This window comes from Ovis canadensis, chromosome 14, assembly GCF_042477335.2.
Source record: "Ovis canadensis isolate MfBH-ARS-UI-01 breed Bighorn chromosome 14, ARS-UI_OviCan_v2, whole genome shotgun sequence".
Lineage (NCBI taxonomy): Eukaryota > Metazoa > Chordata > Mammalia > Artiodactyla > Bovidae > Ovis > Ovis canadensis.
In genome coordinates this window covers 78867688-78887751 of record NC_091258.1, presented here as the reverse complement: position 1 = coordinate 78887751, position 20064 = coordinate 78867688, and the positions used below count along the sequence as shown (strand labels likewise).

The 20064-nt window shown below is 45.2% G+C and overlaps 1 protein-coding gene across 2 annotated transcripts; it reads right to left on the bottom strand.

Annotated features, from left to right (window-relative positions):
- Positions 1–9732: 9732 nt before the first annotated feature.
- ZNF304 (zinc finger protein 304) lies at positions 9733–19069 on the bottom strand. 2 transcript variants are annotated; one of them, XM_069552114.1, is made up of 3 exons: positions 18595–19069; positions 16635–16761; positions 9733–14851 (listed from the first exon to the last, which is right to left on the bottom strand). In XM_069552114.1, exons 1-3 carry the CDS (start codon positions 18625–18627, stop codon positions 13023–13025), a joined length of 1989 nt encoding a protein of 662 aa, XP_069408215.1. In that variant the 5' UTR covers positions 18628–19069; the 3' UTR covers positions 9733–13022. The 2 variants fall into 2 exon arrangements, with proteins under 2 accessions (XP_069408215.1, XP_069408216.1); XM_069552115.1 differs by lacking the exon at positions 18595–19069 and adding an exon at positions 17793–17852.
- Between the last annotated feature and the right edge of the window lie 995 nt (positions 19070–20064).

Below are 20064 nucleotides of genomic sequence, written 5' to 3'. Positions count from 1 at the left end.
ACTAATCTCCAGAATTCTTGTCATCTGGCAAAAATAAAACTCTACACCCATTAAACAAGATCTCTTCCTATGCCCTCCCTACCAGACCTGTCTCTATCAATTTGATTACTCTGGATACTTTATACAAGTGTAATCATACATTTTTCATCTCTTTGTAACTGGCTTATTTAGTTTAGCATAACGTCCCCATGTTGAAGCATTTGTTAGTACTTCCTTCTGTTTTGAGAAGGAATCAAAATTGACCCACCTAAGACATAGGGAAGGGTGCTGATGGAGTCAATACTACTAATACTTTGCCAGATATTTGTAGAGGAAGAAATCCAAATTTTATTGACATATTTACTGAGGTACTGCCACATATTAAACCATTCTTGAAAGTGTTAAATGTATTTTCACACGAGTGCATAAGGGGACCGTCACCAACATCATGATAATGAACATGTCCATTACTTATAGAATTTCCACTGACTTCTTTGTATTCTCTCTCTCAGTCCTAGCCAACCTGCCATCTCCAGGGAGCTAGTACAGTGTGAAGTTGTTTTTTTGTCTTTTTGGTGTTTTTTTTTTTTTTAACTAAACCATGCAGCTTGCAGGATCTTAATTTCCCTACCAGGGACTGAACCCAGGACCTCAGGAGTTAAACAGCAGAGTCCTGACCATTGGACTGCCAGGGGATTCCCAGTACAGTTTATATTTTCTATTACTTTATTGTTACTCATGGATGGCTGCTTTCAGTAAATGCATTTATTTTTTGTAGGTATCTAAAATGTATTTTCGGTATTTAATATTATTTTGTGTGTGCAAAAGCATGGCATCATATAGGAATAAGCAAGGCCCTGTTATATACTAGAGCTGCATTTTATGACAATCACTCTGAGAAAAAGTTGTTTAAAGTGGGTAAGTGAAGTTTAAATTAAGGAAATTTAAATTGTTTCACAGGAGATTAATATCTTAAAAAAATTTAAGCCAAGGTTCCATTGGCATATCTTTCTATATTATTCTTATTTGGTTTTTTTCTTGTAGTGTCTTTCAGCTATGTGTTTGTGTCATAAAAGTTATCCATTTTTTTTATCATTAATCATTTTGGGGTGGTAAAATATACATAAAATTTGTCATCTATCATCTTTCAGTGTTTAGTGATGTATCCTGGCAGGAAATGGTGTACAATAATTTGCTCTCCTGTAGGGCTGGGCTGCAGCTTTTGAAAGAAACTCAGAATAATAAACATTTCAATAAAAGTGTTGTTTGCTAGGTTGGACCACAGTCACTCATTATCAAGGCAGGAAAGATACCCCTTTACCAGCTCTCCCTCCCTGTCTGGGGTCTTTTGCATGTTGAAGGGCATGAAACAGTCTCTAAAAATTTAGCCTACATGTATTTTACAGGCAACAAGATAGGTGACAGCTGTGAGTGGACATCGAGTGCCATATGATGTGTCCATCTGGTGTGTAGATTAGAACTAGATGTGGTTCGTGTGTGCATGCCAAGTCACTTCAGTCGTGTCCGACTCCTGGCGACCCTATGGACTGTAGCCTGCCAGACTCTTCTGTCCATGGGATTCTCCAGGCAAGAATATTGGAGTGGGTTGCTGTGCCCTCCTCCAGGGGACCTTCCTGACCCAAGGATAGAACCTGCTTCACTTATGTCTCCTGCATTGACTGGTGGGTTCTTTACCACTATTACAAATATATTGCTATCTCAAATTACAGGTCCCTAAGCTTTGTGGGCTTTTCGAAGACTCCTCTACAAATTTAGGAGCATCCCACTTAAGAGTAACAGAAGGCCCTCCCATGACTGGAGCAGGGAATGCTTTTCCTGGTGTCCCTGAGGGTGCCTCTTGGCTTTTACAGGTCCGGTAGGAAGTGACTTACTCTCCAAGAGTTGGTAGGTAGTGTTGGCAGAGGAAGCTACATTACCCAGAAGTCTCTCTGGTGCATGGTCATAGCTGCACAGCCTTGTGGGTAGAGTAGTTTCCACTACCTTAGTTACCTGTGCTTTCTCAAAGCTGGTAGTTCCAGATTGTGGCTAAAGGCTAAGGGAGGATGGGAAGGGCTCTGGGAAATGAGGTTCTGAAGCTGTAAACCCAGTGGGGTTTTGCTGCCTCTCAAAGGGCTTATACGGAGAGTTCCTTGGAATGTAATCTAGGGCATGTCACAGAAATGTTTAGAAACCTAGTATTTCAGACTGCATGAATCGTAGCAAACTTCCAATGACTGCACATAGAAAGGGGTCCACCATACTGTAACGTTACTCAGCATCATCTCATAGTTGTCAGCTATCTTGTTGCTTGTCAAAAACATGAACACTCTGCTTTCCATGTTTCAGTAGGTTCACTCAAACACAATATGAAAAGCCCTCAGATGGGGCTTAGGATGGGAAACATGGAAAAGGGATGTTTGCAGTCACAAAAGTAGCTTAAAAGGGTTATGAAGTGCCCCTGGTTCCCACAGAAAATGTCTTTCCTGCCTGAATAGTCAGTAATTAAGAATGTGAAACCTCTCTAACAGAAGCAGAACTTAGTTCATGCCATCTTCTGCCAGGACAGTGTATGCCCCTCAGAATCTGACCATGTGCACAAAGGGGCCAGCTTATCCCTGATGTAAAGGTTTGTGATTCCATGATCTCATCTCTTTGCTGGGAAATGGTTTAACATTTCACCTGTTAATTATTGCAACAGTATATACACAGGCAGTTGAGATTTGTCTTTGGAAAAATACTTGTTAAATGGATGTTATTAAATGTTATTAATAATAATTTTATAGTTTTTCAAGGGAAGTGGCAGAAATGGTTCTAGAGAAATTTATTTGTGATAGTGGGTGACAAGAAATCAATGAAGTTTGAGTAAGAGTCACTGATTGCTTCTCGGCCTTTTGGCTAAGATCAAGTGTGAGTAAGAGTCACTGAGTCTGAGAAGTCAGAAAATGAAGCCAAGACCTCAAGGCTTGCTGAAACCTTAGACACACTCAGAGTTTGGTTTAAAAATGTGATTATTTTCATATTTGAAAACATGATGCATTAACAGTTTGGAGGGAAAGGTAAAGACAATATTTTAAAAGAGTTGTCAGATAGGTAAAAATAAATAAAGAAATTGTGCTGTTGTGTACTTACTAACCTATAAATGTCCAGTTAGCACTAAAAAGGATTTGGGTACAAGAGTAGCTGTATGACATACATTGGAAATAAGACTTCCAGCTGTTCTGTGTAGAGAGCACATGTTCTGTGTCCTGTATTGATACTGTCAGAACACCCTAAATATTCTGATTTCACCTTATTTGTTTTTTAACATTACAAAAAGTTAGCAGTTAGAGCTATTTTTCTCTCACTGTAATTGCCAGTTAAATAATTTAGGGGCAACATTAGCTCATAAACATATCCCCATAAACAACCTTCTCAACAATGCCTTATGGTCTCTTCTGAGCGTCTGGCTAAGGAAGAACAAAAGAGGGGACTGAGAATTAATGTGTTTATTTTTCATAAGTGGAAGGCAAAGACTTCCTTTAGCCAAATTACAAAATCTTGAACAAGAAAACACAATTTATTAGAGATCACGTCAGAGAATCTGTGAAAACCAGTCAGCAACAGCCTCACGCCAGTAAACTCAAGCTTCCAGAAATTAGCAAATAATTGACAGTGCCAACCTTCTAGAATTCAGCCAACAGTGTTCAGGCCCCAAAGTAGCTTAAAAGGTAACAACCAATCAGCAAATGCCCCACTATAGCAACCCCACTTAGAGACCAGTAATACTCCTGGAAATTCATCGGTCCTTAAACATGCCAATTTTTGAAAGTGCCAACTCCTCAATCCCATTTTGAGGTGACTGCCTGACAACTAGAGCTCTTTCTTGCAGGCAGGAAAACAGGTAGCTCTCCCCTTCTTTCTTTGTACTAGACATCAAGTTCAAGTCACTGTTATTTCACAACTTTGCAAAAATTTCAAAGGCTCAACCTTTCAACTCTCAGTTATGAGTTTGGACTTGTGACAAACTGATGCACATGGGTAATTGAAAAATGCAATGTTTTCTATTCTTGTTCACCTTGCTATTATCTGTTTTTTGTATAAACGGAAAATAAAAATGCAAGTATACATTTTTTGTGATAGATTTCATGAAGAGTGGCTATTTCCTAAATGTGGTAAAAGTCCTCTTAAAGGTCTTTGAATGATATGCGACTATTCATCCAATATTGAAAATGATGGACAACATTATAGTGAAATATTAGAGCTGTATGATTTCTTCAACTACTATTAAAGCAAGTAAAAAAGTAATTGGTAAGAAATATACGCTAAAAATTCTCCAAGCCAGGCTTCAGCAATATATGAACTGTGAACTTCCAGATGTTCAAGCTGGTTTTAGGCAGAGGAACCAGAGGTCAAATTGCCAACATCCGCTGGATCATCAAAAAAGCAAGAGAGTTCCAGAAAAACATCTATTTCTGCTTTATTGACTATGCCAAAGCCTTTGACTGTGTGGATCACAAGAAACTGTGGAACATTCTGAAAGAGATGGGAATACCAGACCACCTGACCTGCCTCTTGAGAAACCTATATGCAGGTCAGGAAGCAACAGTTATGGAACAGACATAGAACAGATAGACAACAGACATGGAACAACAGACTGGATCCAAATGGGAAAAGGAATACGTCAAGGCTGTATATTGTCACCCTGCTTATTCCACTTATATGCAGAGGACATCATGAGAAACGCTGGGCTGGAAGAAGCACAAGCTGGAATCAAGATTGCTGGGAGAAATACCAATAACCTCAGATATGCAGATGACACCACCCTTATGACAGAAAGTGAAGAGGAACTCAAAAGCCTCTTGATGAAAGTGAAAGTGGAGAGTGAAAAAGTTGGCTTAAAGCTCAACATTCAGAAAACGAAGGTCATGGCATCCGGTCCCATCACTTCATGGGAAATAGATGAGGTAACAGTGGAAACAGTGGCAGACTTTATTTTGGGGGGCTCCAAAATCACTGCAGATGGTGACTGCAGCCATGAAATTAAAAGACACTTACTCCTTGGAAGAAAAGTTATGACCAACCTAGATAGCATATTGAAAAGCAGAGACATTACTTTGCCAACAAAGGTCCATCTAGTCAAGGCTATGGTTTTCCCAGTGGTCATGTATGGATGTGACAGTTGGCCTGTGAAGTAAGCTCAGCGCGGAAGAATTAATGCTTTTGAACTGTGGTGTTGGAGAAGACTCTTGAGAGTCCCTTGGACTGCAAGGAGATCCAACCAGTCCATTCCGAAGGAGATCAGCCCTGGGATTTCTTTGGAGGGACTGATGCTAAAGCTGAAACTCCAGTCCTTTGGCCACCTGATGCGAAGAGTTGACTCATTGGAAAAGACTCTGATTCTGGGAGGGATTGGGGGCAGGAGGAGAAGGCGATGACAGAGGATGAGATGGCTGGATGGCATCACGGACTCGATGGACACGAGTCTGAGTGAACTCCGGGAGTTGGTGATGGACAAGGAGGCCTGGTATGCTGCGATTCATGGGGTCACAAAGAGTCAGACACGACTGAGCGGCTGAACTGAACTGAAGAAAAATTCAGATTAACAAGGTTAAAAAAGAAATAGAAGTTGTAAAGAGCTTCCACACTGATTATCATCATCAGTCCTCCAGCTCGCACTACTGTTGAGCCTGTATCTCATTAATCAACACTCAATGGGGAAGGGAACAAGATAAACTGGATGCATCCACTGCAGAAGCTGTGTAACAGCTTTCATGTTTACTGTGGAAGTCCCCCCAAGATCTGGTCTGCAGCGCCTGTCACTGCAGACCCCAGCCTACCCCAGGTGCGGCACTGCAGCCGTCCCCTGTACCTCGCTTCCCAAGGACAACTGGAGTCCTTGAAGACACGGCAGATCAGCAGTGGGTCTAAACTGCTTTGTGTTGTTTCTTGGCTTTTCGTTCTCAGTCTGACACCTGGAATTTGTTAGTTCCTAGTTGTTTGAGATACTTGGAGGATCAGGCCATTTCTTTCCAAACCTTTTGTGTTGTCCTTTGAGATACTGGTTATTGTTTTCTGTGCTGTCAAAAACTGTAGTTTTGTTGTGAGTTGAATCATGGCGGGAACAGAAGTACTGCCCTATAAACCTGTTCAGATCACCTTCACAGACCAATGGGTTTGCAGTTCTCATACTACTGGAGGCCACATGACAAACTCTCCTGTGGGTCAGCAATAAACCAAATGAGGTCTCCTTCCATCTCGAAATTGTTGTATAGTAGTGTGAGCTCGGCACTATTAGAGAGAGAACATTCTCTCCAGTATCCACATGCCAGGGGAATCACTGCGGGTCTGTGGGGTGAGGAGGCCAAACATCACGTTAGGAAACTAAGGTCCACAAAAGTTACATTCCTAGCGACCACTGCCTGGCCTCAGGGTTGTCTAAGTCTGAATCTTCTCTCCCCTGAAAACCCCCTGTATTTCCTATCCCTGTTACAATCCTAATTCTGTGCCTGTCGTGCTGAATAGGATAACTGTACCAGGGATGACTTAAGCCCTCAATGACCACTCAGGGGAACACCTGATCTGAACAAAAAGGTTCATCTGAGAGACACCTTTGAAAATGAAGGAATCCTTTAAATAATTAGAATTCTGAGGCCCAATGGATAGCCTTTTTTATTAGTACGTAGAGACCTCCAAATTCAATTCTGAAATAAAAGTTACATCGCTAAAGATTCCTTAGCTAAACCTACTGAGCAAGCAGACAAGCTTCAGCAGGAACAGGGAGACTCAATGCCCTGTAAACCCGCCATCTCCACGACCTCCAGCTGCCTCCCACAGTCAGCTCTCTCCACTCCCACATCCGGGGCCCACTACCCACTTCCGGCTCTCTCTCCTCCCACATCCGGGGCCCGCCCCCCACATCCGGCTCTCTCTCCTCCCACATCCCGGGCTCTCCCCCTACATCCGGCCCTCTCCCCTCCCACATTCAGCTGTCTGTTCCTGCCCCTTATCCTTCGGATCGCTCTTCTTCGCCCCTCTTGCCTTGCTCTTTTCCTTGCTGCCTCCCCACTATTAAGCGTAAGTCAGATTGACACTGTTTGCAGCCGCCAATCAAGGACTGTCGTGGGGCACTAACCAAGAGAATGGGAGAGAAGACTAGGCCCACGGCAAGCGGGTCTCTGGTAGGGGTTTCTGGCGTGAAAGAACGAAAAGGCTGGGGTTGATCACCATCTTATGACATTTCTTAATCACAGTTTCAGGAATAAGGATGCCTGTGGTTGATGATTTTCTGGTCTGGTGGTCCGTGACCTAGAAGTTGTCAGCTCGTCTTGTCCTGGATAAACACCCCAGTCTGTACGTTAACAATGATAGCAACAACAGCAATTTTAGTCATCTGACTGGCTGATTCGTATTCAGTTAGCATAAGATTTAGTTAAAAGCGGAAAAGAAAGGGAACAGTTTTGGATAGAGAGGTTAATCAAAACTCAGCACAGGAACTCGGGTTAGTGGGACTCAGTTTCACCACCGCTTCTTAACAGCTCCCTTAAAACCCCAAATGCCAGTTACCTCTAAAGATCAATGCCAGCCACGAGTCAGCAATGCAAGAAATTGTAGATTTTAAACCTTGGATGTAAGCTGAATTAAGAGATATAAGTAAAGACTCTCTTCAACCCAAGGAAAATCAGCAATTATTAAAATTTTTTAGAATCCTTTAAAAAAGTTTTTTTTCTAATTCTTTATGGTACATCTAACCAGTCGCCAAACTTATACAACCTGGTTAGAAGCTAAGATAGTAAATCAAAGGTGGCAAGAACTAACTGGACTTATCAGGAAGGGACCAACAGGAGTTTTGTTTCCACAATAAACCTGAGGGTCATAGAAAGGTCAGGAGAGTAGGTCCAAGTCTCCTAAAAGCCATAGCTTAAGTATTAACAGCAAAAGTGGATTGTATAATAACTTAATCATTAAAACAATGATTTTTTTAACCCATAGGAGACTGTCACAACAGACTAGGAAAAATTCCTAATTTCCACAGTTGGGAGTCACAGAGGTGCTGATGTAAGAGCATCTGTGTCATGTCATTTTACAATGATGTTAAGCTTCAGGATGGAGACCTAATACAAAAACAGAACTTAAAAGGTTGTCCCATTTCATGAAGAAAAACTAATACAAAGAAAATCCCTCCTATCAGGACAGTCAGGTTGCTCTGAGGAAGGAACAGGACCCAACAACCTGCCATATTCTTTAGCACTAAACATGAGTTAACTATATTTGGTCATCCTCATCAGTTCCTGGTAGATATGGGACTACTTTTTCTACATTAAACACCAACACCTTAGCTCAATGCCTTCCTAAGAGTAGAAGATGTTTCAAATAACCCACAGATTTGCCCCATTTCAAGAGTAACACCTGGGTCACTGGCTGAAAAATTATGTGCCTTTCTCTGACTACCCCTGCAAATTTAATAGGAAGAGACTTGTTAAATTATATATACTCAATATCCTAATTACAGGGGAAATTTTTAAAACAAAAATATTTTTAACTAGATAAAAATTAAAATGCTACATATAAAAATTGATGTGATATAACCAAATTAAATGATTAGAGGGAAACATAAAGCTTTACAGTTTATTACAAAAGAAGAATGATGACCTAAACTTCCATGTTAAGAAACTTGGAAAATAAGACAAAACTAGTCACAAGGCAAGTATTAAAAAAGGAAATAAAAGAGATCAGAACAAAACATTGAAACAGAACACAGGAAAAAAATTTCTTCTAGAAATCAATTAAAGAAAAATTCTCTTTCAAAAGATCAAAACTGACAAAACTCTAGGTTGGCTGACAAAAAAAGAAGATAACAAATTAACAAAATCAGGAGTGAAGACACTGTTGACCCTACAGAAATTAAATCTCATAAGGGAATATTATAAACAATCCTAACCCTCTCAAATGAGACAATTTAGTTAAAATGGACAAATTCCTAGAAAGATACTAATTATCAATTCTGACACAAAGAATTTGTATAGAACTATACTAAGTTTTTACTGATATACATGATCCAGTGGGATTGTGGGATACAAGGTTGGTTTAACATTTGAATATCAATTAATGAAATATACCATATAAATAACACACAAGAAAAAAGCCCCCACAGCCATATGATGATTATCACAATAAATGGCAAGAACTGGAACATTCTTAGTGTGAAATAACTTAGTGTGGAACTAACATTCTTAGTGTGAAATACATTCACACTAATATAGTCAAGTGATCTTTTAAAAGTGAGCAAAGGCTAAGGAATGGAGAAAGGATAGTCTTTTCAACAAACGGGGTTTAAAAAAAAATGATCCAGACACAAATCTTCCACTTTTCACAAATATTTTTGGAAAATGGATAATAAACCTAAATACAAAACTACAGAACATCTAGAAGACAACACAGGAGATAATGAAGACCTCAGGTATGGCAAGGAGTTTTTAGCTACAACACCAAAAACACAATCCATTAAAGAAAAACTGAGTACCTTGGAATTGACTGCCGGGGTCCTGCCCCGGTGGATCCAGGGTGATTCGAAGGTGGGGGGACGGAGTCGGCGTCTTTGGAAAAATACATATTTAATCACAGATATAGAGAGATTAGAAATGGATAGTGTAGTAGGAAGATTAGTGGAGAAAAGGAGGCTGAATAACTTGGATTACGTGGAATAGCATCATGCTGCAGATGGGAATTCAGCCAGAAAAATGGGAGCAAGAAAGAAGCGACATGGGGGAATCAGTCTTTCCGGAAACTGATCCAATGTCTTTATTTTTGGGTTTGCTTATATACCTTTTGTTACACATAGGGATGAATACAGTCACGTGGGGGTCAGCAGTCCTGACCTTTATCAAAATCAGGTGCTTCACATAAATGTATAAAAAAGGTCTTAGGGATATTACATCATCTTCTGGCCATGAGTGAGACCTGCTGACATTTTATGATCCTTTCTTTCTGATAACCAAAAAACTTATTTCTTCCAAGGGTGTTTTTTCTTAAACCAGGCACCACCCTCCAAATAACGTTACATTCCTATAGGGTGAGGGTGTAGTGAGTTACAATCAAGAAAGGAATTTATTTAACCCAAGGTTAACATGATTAATCTTAAAGGTTAATACTTATTCCTCCTATATGCTTAAAGGTTAATACTTATTTCTCCTATATGTTTAAAGGTTAATACTTATTTCTCCTATATGTTAGTTATATTCATTATAAGGGTAGGGAACATGGAGATTTAGCAGCAAACATCAGCCCAACAAGTGAAAATCCTTTCACCAATGCTCCCCTTAAGATCTATTTAGTCTTAAGATATGATAAAGTTACATTTTTACATAGCAAGGACACAGCAATTTATAACAAAGTACAGTGATCTATTACAAAAGAGAAAATCCATTAACTCAAAAAGTCTAGTATTGCTAACATCAAAAACTACTATATTTCCTTTGCTATATTCCAAATACATTGATTAATATATTCCCAGGTGCCTAAGGATATGGAGGCCTGGCGGCAATCATTGACTCAACAAGAAGAAAAAGTCCTATGCTAATTAAGACTCTCAAAATACTCCAAAACTCTCTGTGCTGTTTATGGTTAAGAGGTAGTAGTAAACAATCATGTGGCAGGAGTATGAATAATCCTGTCACATAAGCTAGTCTGTCAGCAGAGAGGTTTGACCTGAAACATCCTTGTCCCACCCAGAGCAGGGAATTAGCAGCAATTATTGACACAACAAATGAAAAACCCTTCACCAATATAGTTCCTAACCAACACACTATACTAATAATTTCTAACTCCCCAAAAGAATTCGCCTTTAATAAGTCTAAAACATCTCATGCCTCTCAGGTTAGGAGGCTGTAGACAATCACATGTGGCTGGACGAACCTATACAGGTGGGCTAGATAACCTTCAGAGGAGTCTGTAAGCTGAAACACTCTTGTCACACCCAGGAATTTTTATTGCCTTGGAGCTGCACGTTTACTCCTTCTCCGAGAGAAACGGTTATGGGGGAGAGCCCCCCGTAAAGTCAGAGGCATAGGTGAGAGCATCAAACAGACTCTGGTTTTGGGGTTAGATGCTCGGGAACAGGGGGTTTCCTGAGGCTTGATCACGCCTTTGTGTATGCCAAGCCTCCTTCCTCATGACCTTTGCCATGGGCGGAATTCCTCACGCTGGCCCCAGGCAATTGACTAAAATTTAAAATTTCTGCTCTGAAAGCAAAAGACACTGTTAAAAGAATATGAAAAAATATTTGTCATTAAGTCATTACAGAACTGCAGTTAGAGCAACAAGAACGTGATATTACTACACACCTATCTGGCAAACACTGATGACACCAAATGCTGACAAAGACACGGAGTAACAGAGTTCTTCTCTATTGCTACTGGGAATGCAGAATGATGTTCTGCAGCCATTCTGGAAGACAGTGTCTTGCTCTTACTGGACTTCCCTGGTGGTCTAGTGGTTAAGAATTTGCATGCCAATGTGGGGGACATGGGTTCAATTCTTGGTCTGGGAAGAATCCCACATGCCACTGAACACCTCAGCCAGTGCACCACAACTCCTGAGCCTGCACAACAGAAGCACTGAGACCATGTGCTGCACCTGCTGAAGCCCACAAGCCTAGAGCCCACGCTCTGCAACAGGAGAGGCCACCAAAGCCTGAAGCCGCGCAGCACAGCAAAGGGCAGCCGCGACTTGCCACGGCAGAGAAAGCCCGCGCATGGCAGTGAAGACGCAGCACAGCCGAACAATGGAAACGTTCTAAAGAAAGAAAACGTATTCTTACTGTGACCCAGCAAATCACACGCCTTGGCTTGAACGCAAATGGACTGAATACTTACGTGCACTCACACACACTGCATGGTGCAGGTTTCTGCATAAACGCCAAGACTTGGAAGCAATCAAGGTGTTCTCCAGTCAGCGAATGGACAAGCAAACTGTGGTCCAGCCGTACAATGCAATATAATTCAATGATAACTAATACACAAATCTTCACAGCTGCTTTATTTGTAACAGCCAAACCAGAAACAACCCAAACATCCAACAACAGGTGAATGGATAAAAGAACAATTGTGGTATAGCCATACAACGGAATAGTACTCAACAATACAAATGAATAACTGATACATGCAATAATATGGCTTATGTCAAAAAAGTTATGGTTGGTGAAAAGTGCCAGAGTCCCCCCTCTCCACAAAGTATATAATTCTGTTTATATGAAATTCTAGAATATGCTTGCTACTAAATGTGAATTGTGGGAAAGGGGGGGTTAGAAAGGACAAGGAGGAAAGGACTATAAAGGGACCCAAGGAATCTCTTGGCTGTGCTGGATATCTCCATTATCTTGATGTGTGGTCTCGTCAGTACATACACATGCTGAAACAAAACGTTTTACACTTTACATACATGCCATTTATTTCATGTCATCATACCTCAACAAAGACGTTAAGAACTAAATATTCCCCATAAATATCCATATTTACCATTCTTCTTGGCAAGTCCCATCTGCCAGCTGTTCTGGTTCTACTCTATCCCTCTCTACACAATTTAGGAGCATAAGCCCTGCCTCAGGATCAGCAAAAACTGCAGAGCAACAAAGTTCACGCCCACCTCAGTCACAAGGAAGGCTGGCTGGTCAGAGAAGCCTGAGCCCTGATCTCTCCGCTGTCACTGCTGGGGCTCCTGCCTGTGCAGTGATGGCCAGAGCACCAGCAGCCCAGGGAGGTACAGGAATCCACAGACCTTTATTTACTGAGACAGTGTGGTGGCCACAGGAGACTCGGAAATGTCAAGGCCCTGAGAATTTCTGTATAATTTCATGCCACAGAGCCAAAATCGCAGACATATAGAGACGCCGCCTTAAGAACAGACACCCATCCTCTCCTGAGCCTCAGTCATCCCCACTCCACTAGCTCAGTGCCTCTGTACCAACAACGATTCCCACCTTTGCTGGTGTGACTCCTATAATCTTGAACAGGGACACAGTGCATTGACTCCATTCATAAGGCCTTTCTCCCGTGTGAAGTTTCTGGGTGTTAAACAAGTTTAAGAGATGCAGCCAAAGGGTCACCGAAACTGTTGCATTCATGAGGTCCTTCTCCAGGGTGAGCTTTCTGGTGCCGAACAAGATGGGAGCTTCTGCTATAGGCCTTCCCACATTCATTGCACACATAAGGCTTTTCACCAGTGTGAACTCTCTGGTGTAGAATGAGGCTAGAGTTGCGGCTAAAGAATTTCCCACATTCACTGCATTTATAAGGTCTCGCTCCAGTGTGAACTTTCTTGTGTTGAACAAGGTGGGAGCTACTAATGTAAGCTTTTCCACATTCACTACATACATAGGGCCTTGCTCCACTGTGAACTCTCTGGTGTAGAATGAGGCTAGAATTGTGGCTAAAGCATTTCCCACATTCACTGCACTCATAAGGCTTTGCTCCAGTATGAATTCTCTGGTGCACAATGAGGTTGGAGCTATGGCTAAAGAATTTTCCACAGTCATTGCACTCATAAGGCCTTTCTCCAGTGTGGATTTTCCGGTGCTGCACAAGTGTATCTTTACGGCTAAAGGCCTTTCCACACTCACTGCACTCATAAGGCCGTGCGCCAGTGTGAATTATCTGGTGCTGAACAAGTGTGTCCTTGCAGCCAAAAGCCTTCCCACATTTGCCACACACATAAGACTTTGCTCCTGTGTGGACTCTCCTATGTTTAATGAGGCTGGAGTTATGGCTAAAGAATTTTCCACATTCAATGCACTCATAAGGCCTCGCCCCGGTGTGAATTCTCCAATGCTCAATAAGGTGAGAGCTTTGGCTAAAGAATTTTCCACATTCACTGCACTCATAAGGCCTTTCCCCTGTGTGAAATCTCTGGTGCTGCACAAGTGTATCTTTACGACTGAAGGCCTTCCCACATTCACTGCACTTATAAGGCCTTTCTCCGGTGTGAATTCTCTGGTGCTGCACGAGGTGGGAGCTTCTGCTGTAGGCTTTTCCACATTCAGTGCAGTCATAAGCCCTTTCTCCAGTGTGAACTCTCTGGTGCTGCACAAGTGTGTCTTTGCGGCTGAAGGCCTTGCCACATTCACTGCACGTATATTGTCTTTTGCCAGTGTGAAATTTCTGGTGACTTTTTAGGTGAGACGAGTGAATGAAGGCCTCTCCACACTCCTTACACACATGTGATGTTTCCCCACCACAAAGTTTTCTGTGACGAATAAGAGCGGATTTCTCCTTGGACAGATCTCCACAAGGTAGGCACCTAAGGGATCGCACTTCAACCGCCTGAGTTATCTGGTTGTCGAGGAGAGTGAAGGCGTTCATGAAGGCTTTCTCATCATCAGTGCAATTGAGAAACATCAGTTCATCACTGTCTCCCTGGTGACAACTGAGACTGGACTTGTGTGCAAATGATTCCACAAACTCAGCTAGTCTGTGTGGACTCAGTCCACTGTGAGTGCTCTGGTGCTGGAAAAGGCTAGAGCTATCCAGCACATCCATCCCTTTCCCCCTGCAAATAAAAGGTCTTCCTAACTCGGAGACGGCACAGCTCTTCACACATGAGGCCTTATCACCATCCCCCTGGACGGGATCATTCCCACTATGTGGTTTCTGGTGCTGATTAAAGTTTTCACTCAGCAGGAATCCTTGCCCACAGGGGTCACGTGTGTCCAGGTTCTGTGCAGGGCAGGAACCCTGGTGTTCAGCCAGGTGGAAAATGTCTTTTAAGAGCGGGTCACTTCTCTCACATGGATGGACTTTCCGGATAAGTGGACAGGACCCAGGAGTCCTGACCTCTGACACTCCGTCTACACAAACACTCTGCTCGGAAGGGGCCTCCTCATTGTCTGCTTCACACCAACAACCTAAAAGCAAAGAGAGGCTAGTGAAGGACACGCTTGACTTTGGCGGGAAGCAGCAAGTCCATCACCTCTGAGTGTGTGACACACCAGTGGGTGTGTCCTTGGGCTTTGGCAGGATGAGGGGGCCAGGATCAGTGGGAAAGGGCCCACTGTCACTCCTGGGCCTTGGAAGGTATGGAGGACTTTTAATGCTGGGGAAAGACACAATGACAGCGGACAGTACTGGAAGCAGAGGCGAGGTCTCCAACTCACTCCTCTACAAAGGGTTTCGGCAGGGCCTTGGCTTCTGCTGTCAGGTGGGCCTGGTGCAGAAGGCTGTGTCCAGGCCCAGGAAAATCTAACTGCAAGTAAGTAGGTGGCTCTTCTGGACTACTTACAGATATGTGCACAACTTGTAGCACGTTAAAGCAGCCAATGTTACGGAGCATTTCGGAGTAAGCTGAGGAGAGTGAGTGACAGAGGCCAGAGAGGTGGGAAAACAGCCAAGGGAAGGAAGACAGGAGAAACACCAAGTGCAATGCATGGAGAGGAAAGGGAGAAGTGAGGTACTGCCAAGGGCCTCGGCAAGAAAACACTGGTGAACAGGCTGATGGTACAACGTGAATCCTGCCCCCAGATGGTTCTCTCAGTTCCTATGTGGCAGTGCTAGGCTCTCTGGCCTCTCAGTGTGGCTGGAGTCAGGTCCACCCACTAGCACCCGGCGCTTTCTGCCTATCTGCCACTGGGCAACTACGTGGGATCTGGAAGGTGGAAGTTGTGGGAAAAAAAAGGGGCGGGGGAGAAAATAACAACATTCTGGACCAGCCCTACTCCAATTAAAAAAAAAAAAAGGCAGGGCAAATGAAAGGCCCAGATAGACCCATCCCACAGAGAAGAGAAAATGTTAAAAAACAAAAACCCGAAGGACTCGCCAGAACACCCCTAAGTCCTCCACAAGCAGTGACTATGTCAGCACCTATATCTCCTGGCACAGTCCGTCCCCAAGGCTGTCAGCCAGAGCCCTGAACTCCTAACCTGATCGAGAATGGCTTTGTGCAGCAGGTGTCAGACTGCTCAGGGAAGGGACACCACCACGGCTCTGCCTGAGCATCCACAGCCCCTACCCTGGGAACCAAGATGGGAGGGGGAAGAGCCCCTGATCTGGCAGGACAGGACGAGCTGCCCCCAGGGCACCAGGGAAAAACCAAACCCAAGGACACTGCAGCAGGCGTGTAGGCCTGTGGCAGGCAGCCTCTCCGATGGCCCAGGAAGACCTGTCACCTGGTGGTCTTGCCCTTGCATGAACCACTTTCCTTGACCCGAGGCTACACTGACTGACCCATTTCTAAGAACGGAACAGGGAAAAATGATCAGATCATTGTTTCCAGGTTGGCTTAGAAAAAGACCAGCTACCGTCCTGGACATTCTCTCTGCTCAGAGAGAAGGTTCCTTCCCTGCTGTGAGATGCGCTACAGAAAGGCTACGGTGACAAGGAAGCCAGGGGTCTCTGACCAATAGTCAGCGAGGAACTAACGCTTACAGTCCAACAAGTCACAAGAAATGACCTCTTGGAAACACAAAACACGAGTTTGTGAGTGAGATCCTCCCAAGAATGGCCTTCAGATGAGAATAGCTTGGCTGGGAGCTTGACTGAAGCCTCATGACAGACCCTGAGCGAAAAGCACCAGGTGAGGTGTGCTGAGTTCCTGACACTCTGAAACTTACATAAGGCCTTTTTATTGTTTTACGTCACTCACTTTTGGAGTAGTTTGACATGTACCAATAGGTAACTGAAACAGGGACTCACCCAAGGCAGCCACGTGTGCAAAGTTCTCCAGCATCACATCGCGGTACAGGAGTTTCTGAGCTTCCTCCAGCAGCTCCCACTCCTCCCGGGAGAAGTACACGAACACATCCTCGAAGGTCACACCACCCTGCCATGAAGGGGACAGCTGAGCCCACAGACAACAGGACTCCCCAGGCCCCCCACTCACCTCCCACCCCGTCTCCTCTGCTCCCCAGCCTCCCAACTCGGAGGTGATACTCGGCCGTGACACCGCTCCTGGCTGCCCTTTCTTGTCCCTCTGATCACCGTGTGCAGCCCAGAGCAAAATCAGGCAGGTGGGCAGACAGAGACTATGTAAGCCATGGGTCCAGCAGGAAGGGCACCTAACACTCTCCCGGTGGCGTCCTCCTGACCATGCCTCCCAGAAACAGCTTTAAGGCCATCAGTCCAGGCTCCTCCCACCATGTACATCACTCTGAACCACACCTTCCTCATATCTGGGGTCCCCCTCCATTAAGACTGAAAACTTTCCAGTCCACACTTCCAAGGCACACCCCACCCCTGAAGCCACTCTGCACACAGCATCCATGAAGAACTCCTTTTTGTTTGACAGGCACCACTGCCACCCCGGTGCCTGAGCAAGACACCCAGTCCTCAGTGCCCAGCTGGGACTTTCTTTGCAACTATCAACACTTCTGTGGACCACTGCAGTAGCCTCCTCCCTAATGCCCACATTCTATTCTCAACCAGACGGCCGCCAGAGGGAGCCTGTTAAGATCTGATTCAGGGCATCTCTCTTCTGCTCCAAATCTTCCACGTCTTCTGTGCACGCCACATGTTCAGTCACTTAGTTGAGTCTGCCTCTTTGGGACCCTAAAGACTGCAGCCTGCCTGATTCCTCTGTCTAGGGGATTTCCCAGGCAGGACTACTGGGAATGGGTTGCCATTCCCTCCTCCTGGGGATCTTCCTGACCCAGGGATTAAAGCCATGTCTCCTGCGTCTTCTACACTGCAGGCAGACTCTTTATCACTGAGGCATCTGGGAAGCCCATGTCTTTCACCACCTTCAAAACAAGAAGCCCAGTTCCTCAGCCTGCCATTCTTCCCGACTCCTGACCCTTTTCTCAACAGACGGGACTAAGACCCGCGGCTCCTTAAGGACTCCCAACTCAATCTTACCTCTAAGCATTTGCATAAGATGTTCCTGAGTCTAACGCACCAGTCCAGTCTTCCTCCTACCGGCTGCCCAAAGCAGGAGCCTCTTCATATAACTCCTGGCTTAGATTCCGGGTGCTGGGCTAGAAAGGACTCCTCCTTTAAGGTCCCCAGACTCAAGCGCAGAGGGGAGGACAGGTGAAGAGCCCCAGAACATCAATACGTCTCATCAGAAAACCTCCATCGGCCCTACTTTAAAAACATACAAATTTCACACACTTCTCTAACGTCCACAGCCACCACTCTAGTCACCCACAATCAACACATTTGGACTATTGCAGTCGACACCCTCCTGGTCTCACGTCCCACCCTCAGGCTTCCCCAGTCTTTCCATTGTGCTACCAGAGGAACCTTTAACACCCAACGTCAGATCACCTCCCTTCTCTGTTATAAACCTTCCGCGGTTCCCATCACCGTCAGAACAGAGGTCCAGCTTCCCAGCCTGCCATTCCAGTCCAACTCCTGACTGCCTGCTCTCTGTTCTGAGCACACATAACCGCAGCGACCTGCCGTTTCCAGAACATACCTAACCCAACCTCACCTCCAAGTGTTGGTACCTGGGGGCTCCTAAGCCCTGGAAACCATTTCGCACCTCATCCCGTCAACACTGGGAACGGGATCCTCCCCACGTATTCACCGTCAATGACCGCCCTTCACCGCCTTCTTACTCAAGAGAAGGGAGCGACGAAGACCAAGTTCGGAAAGCCTGAGAACACAACGTCCCCCTCACCAGAGTCGGCGAGGGCTTGAGGGACCCTCCACTCACCTGAGCCCAGTTCGTTAGCGCCGCAGCCGCCATGGGGTCCTGTGAGAAGAACCAGGTCGAGAAAGGCGACTGCAGTGGGAGCAGCGGGACCCGCACACCCCCTCGGGTGCGGTGGGCGCTGGACGATGGTCGAGCTCGGAGCCTTGGCTTCCTCGTGGTCCAAAACGGCGCGCAGGCTCCGGGTGCCGCCTCCGGAAGCGAACGAGGACGGAGAGCGAGCGCCAAGGCCTGGGAAGGAGTACAGCCCCAGCCCGCTGCTCCGCGCTAGGCGGCCCGTCCCACGGCGGCGACCATGGGTCGTCATAAGGGCGCGGACGGAGGCCCCAGCCTTATTACCGTCCTTTCCTATTCGCTTCCCAAGAGTCGCGCGGAAAGCGGCGCCCAGGCCGACTCGCAGCTTCCGCAGCCACTCTAGACATTCCCGGCACCAGCAAAATACGTCACGACCGTGACGCCGGAAGTCCCGCCTCTGTCTGAAAGGGCCGACGGAAACGCGCCTCTTCTGCGCTGCCATTGGCGCAGAGCGGATGCGCCGCGAAACAGACTTCTGGAGAAAGGAGTCTGTGGCCCACATCCAGCCGGGGAAAAGGCCGATTTCTGGTTGTCCCCGACAGCTGCGCGGAGGCAGGTGGAGAGAAAAAGGTCCGAGAAAAGTTACGTCCTTAAGTTCTAGAAGGTGGTAGTTTCTGTCCTATCCGACTCTTTGTGACCCATGGCCTGTAGCCCCCCAGGCTCCTCTGTCCATGGAGTTCTCCAGGCAAGACTACTTGGAGTGGGTTGCCATTCCCTCCTGTAGGGAAACTTCCTGACCCAGGGATTGAACCCGAGTCTCCTGCATAGCCATCTGAGCCATCCGGGAAGTGCCCGACCTCCCCATAAAGGCGACGCGCCCACATTTCTGTGATATGTAGGAAAAGCGGCGTCCTCCGACGTCTCCAGCAGGTGGAGCATTCTTTCATCCTAGGAGAGCTGCTTCACCTCTTGGGAGTTTTGGAGACTGAGATTTAAATTGAATGGATGGAAGGGAATTCTCTGGTGGCCCAGTGGGTTAGGAATCTGCCCTTCCACAACAGGGGGCCCAGGTTTGATCCCTAGTCGGGAATTACGAACCCCAAGCTACTCTCGCGGCCAAAAGGAAAAAATATATGTAAAAGATCGATACCCCTCTCTTGTGCAGTTTTCCTGTAGTAACATGAAGTGTGCCTGCAATTCGTTGATATCCAAAACGGGCTCAGCATCCCTTCTGAACTTGCTCAAAAAGCACATTCTGGGATCCAACGTACACTTTCTGACACAAAAACCCTGGGCGTGGGAATTGAAAGTCATGACCACCTCCTTACCCCAACTACAGCAATTAAAATGAGAAAATACCTTCCAAATGGGAAGTGAGATGAAAAGTGCTTAGCACAAGACCTGGTGCTGAAAACACACAAGCTGACTGTTACTATTCATCATGACCACAACTTCTTA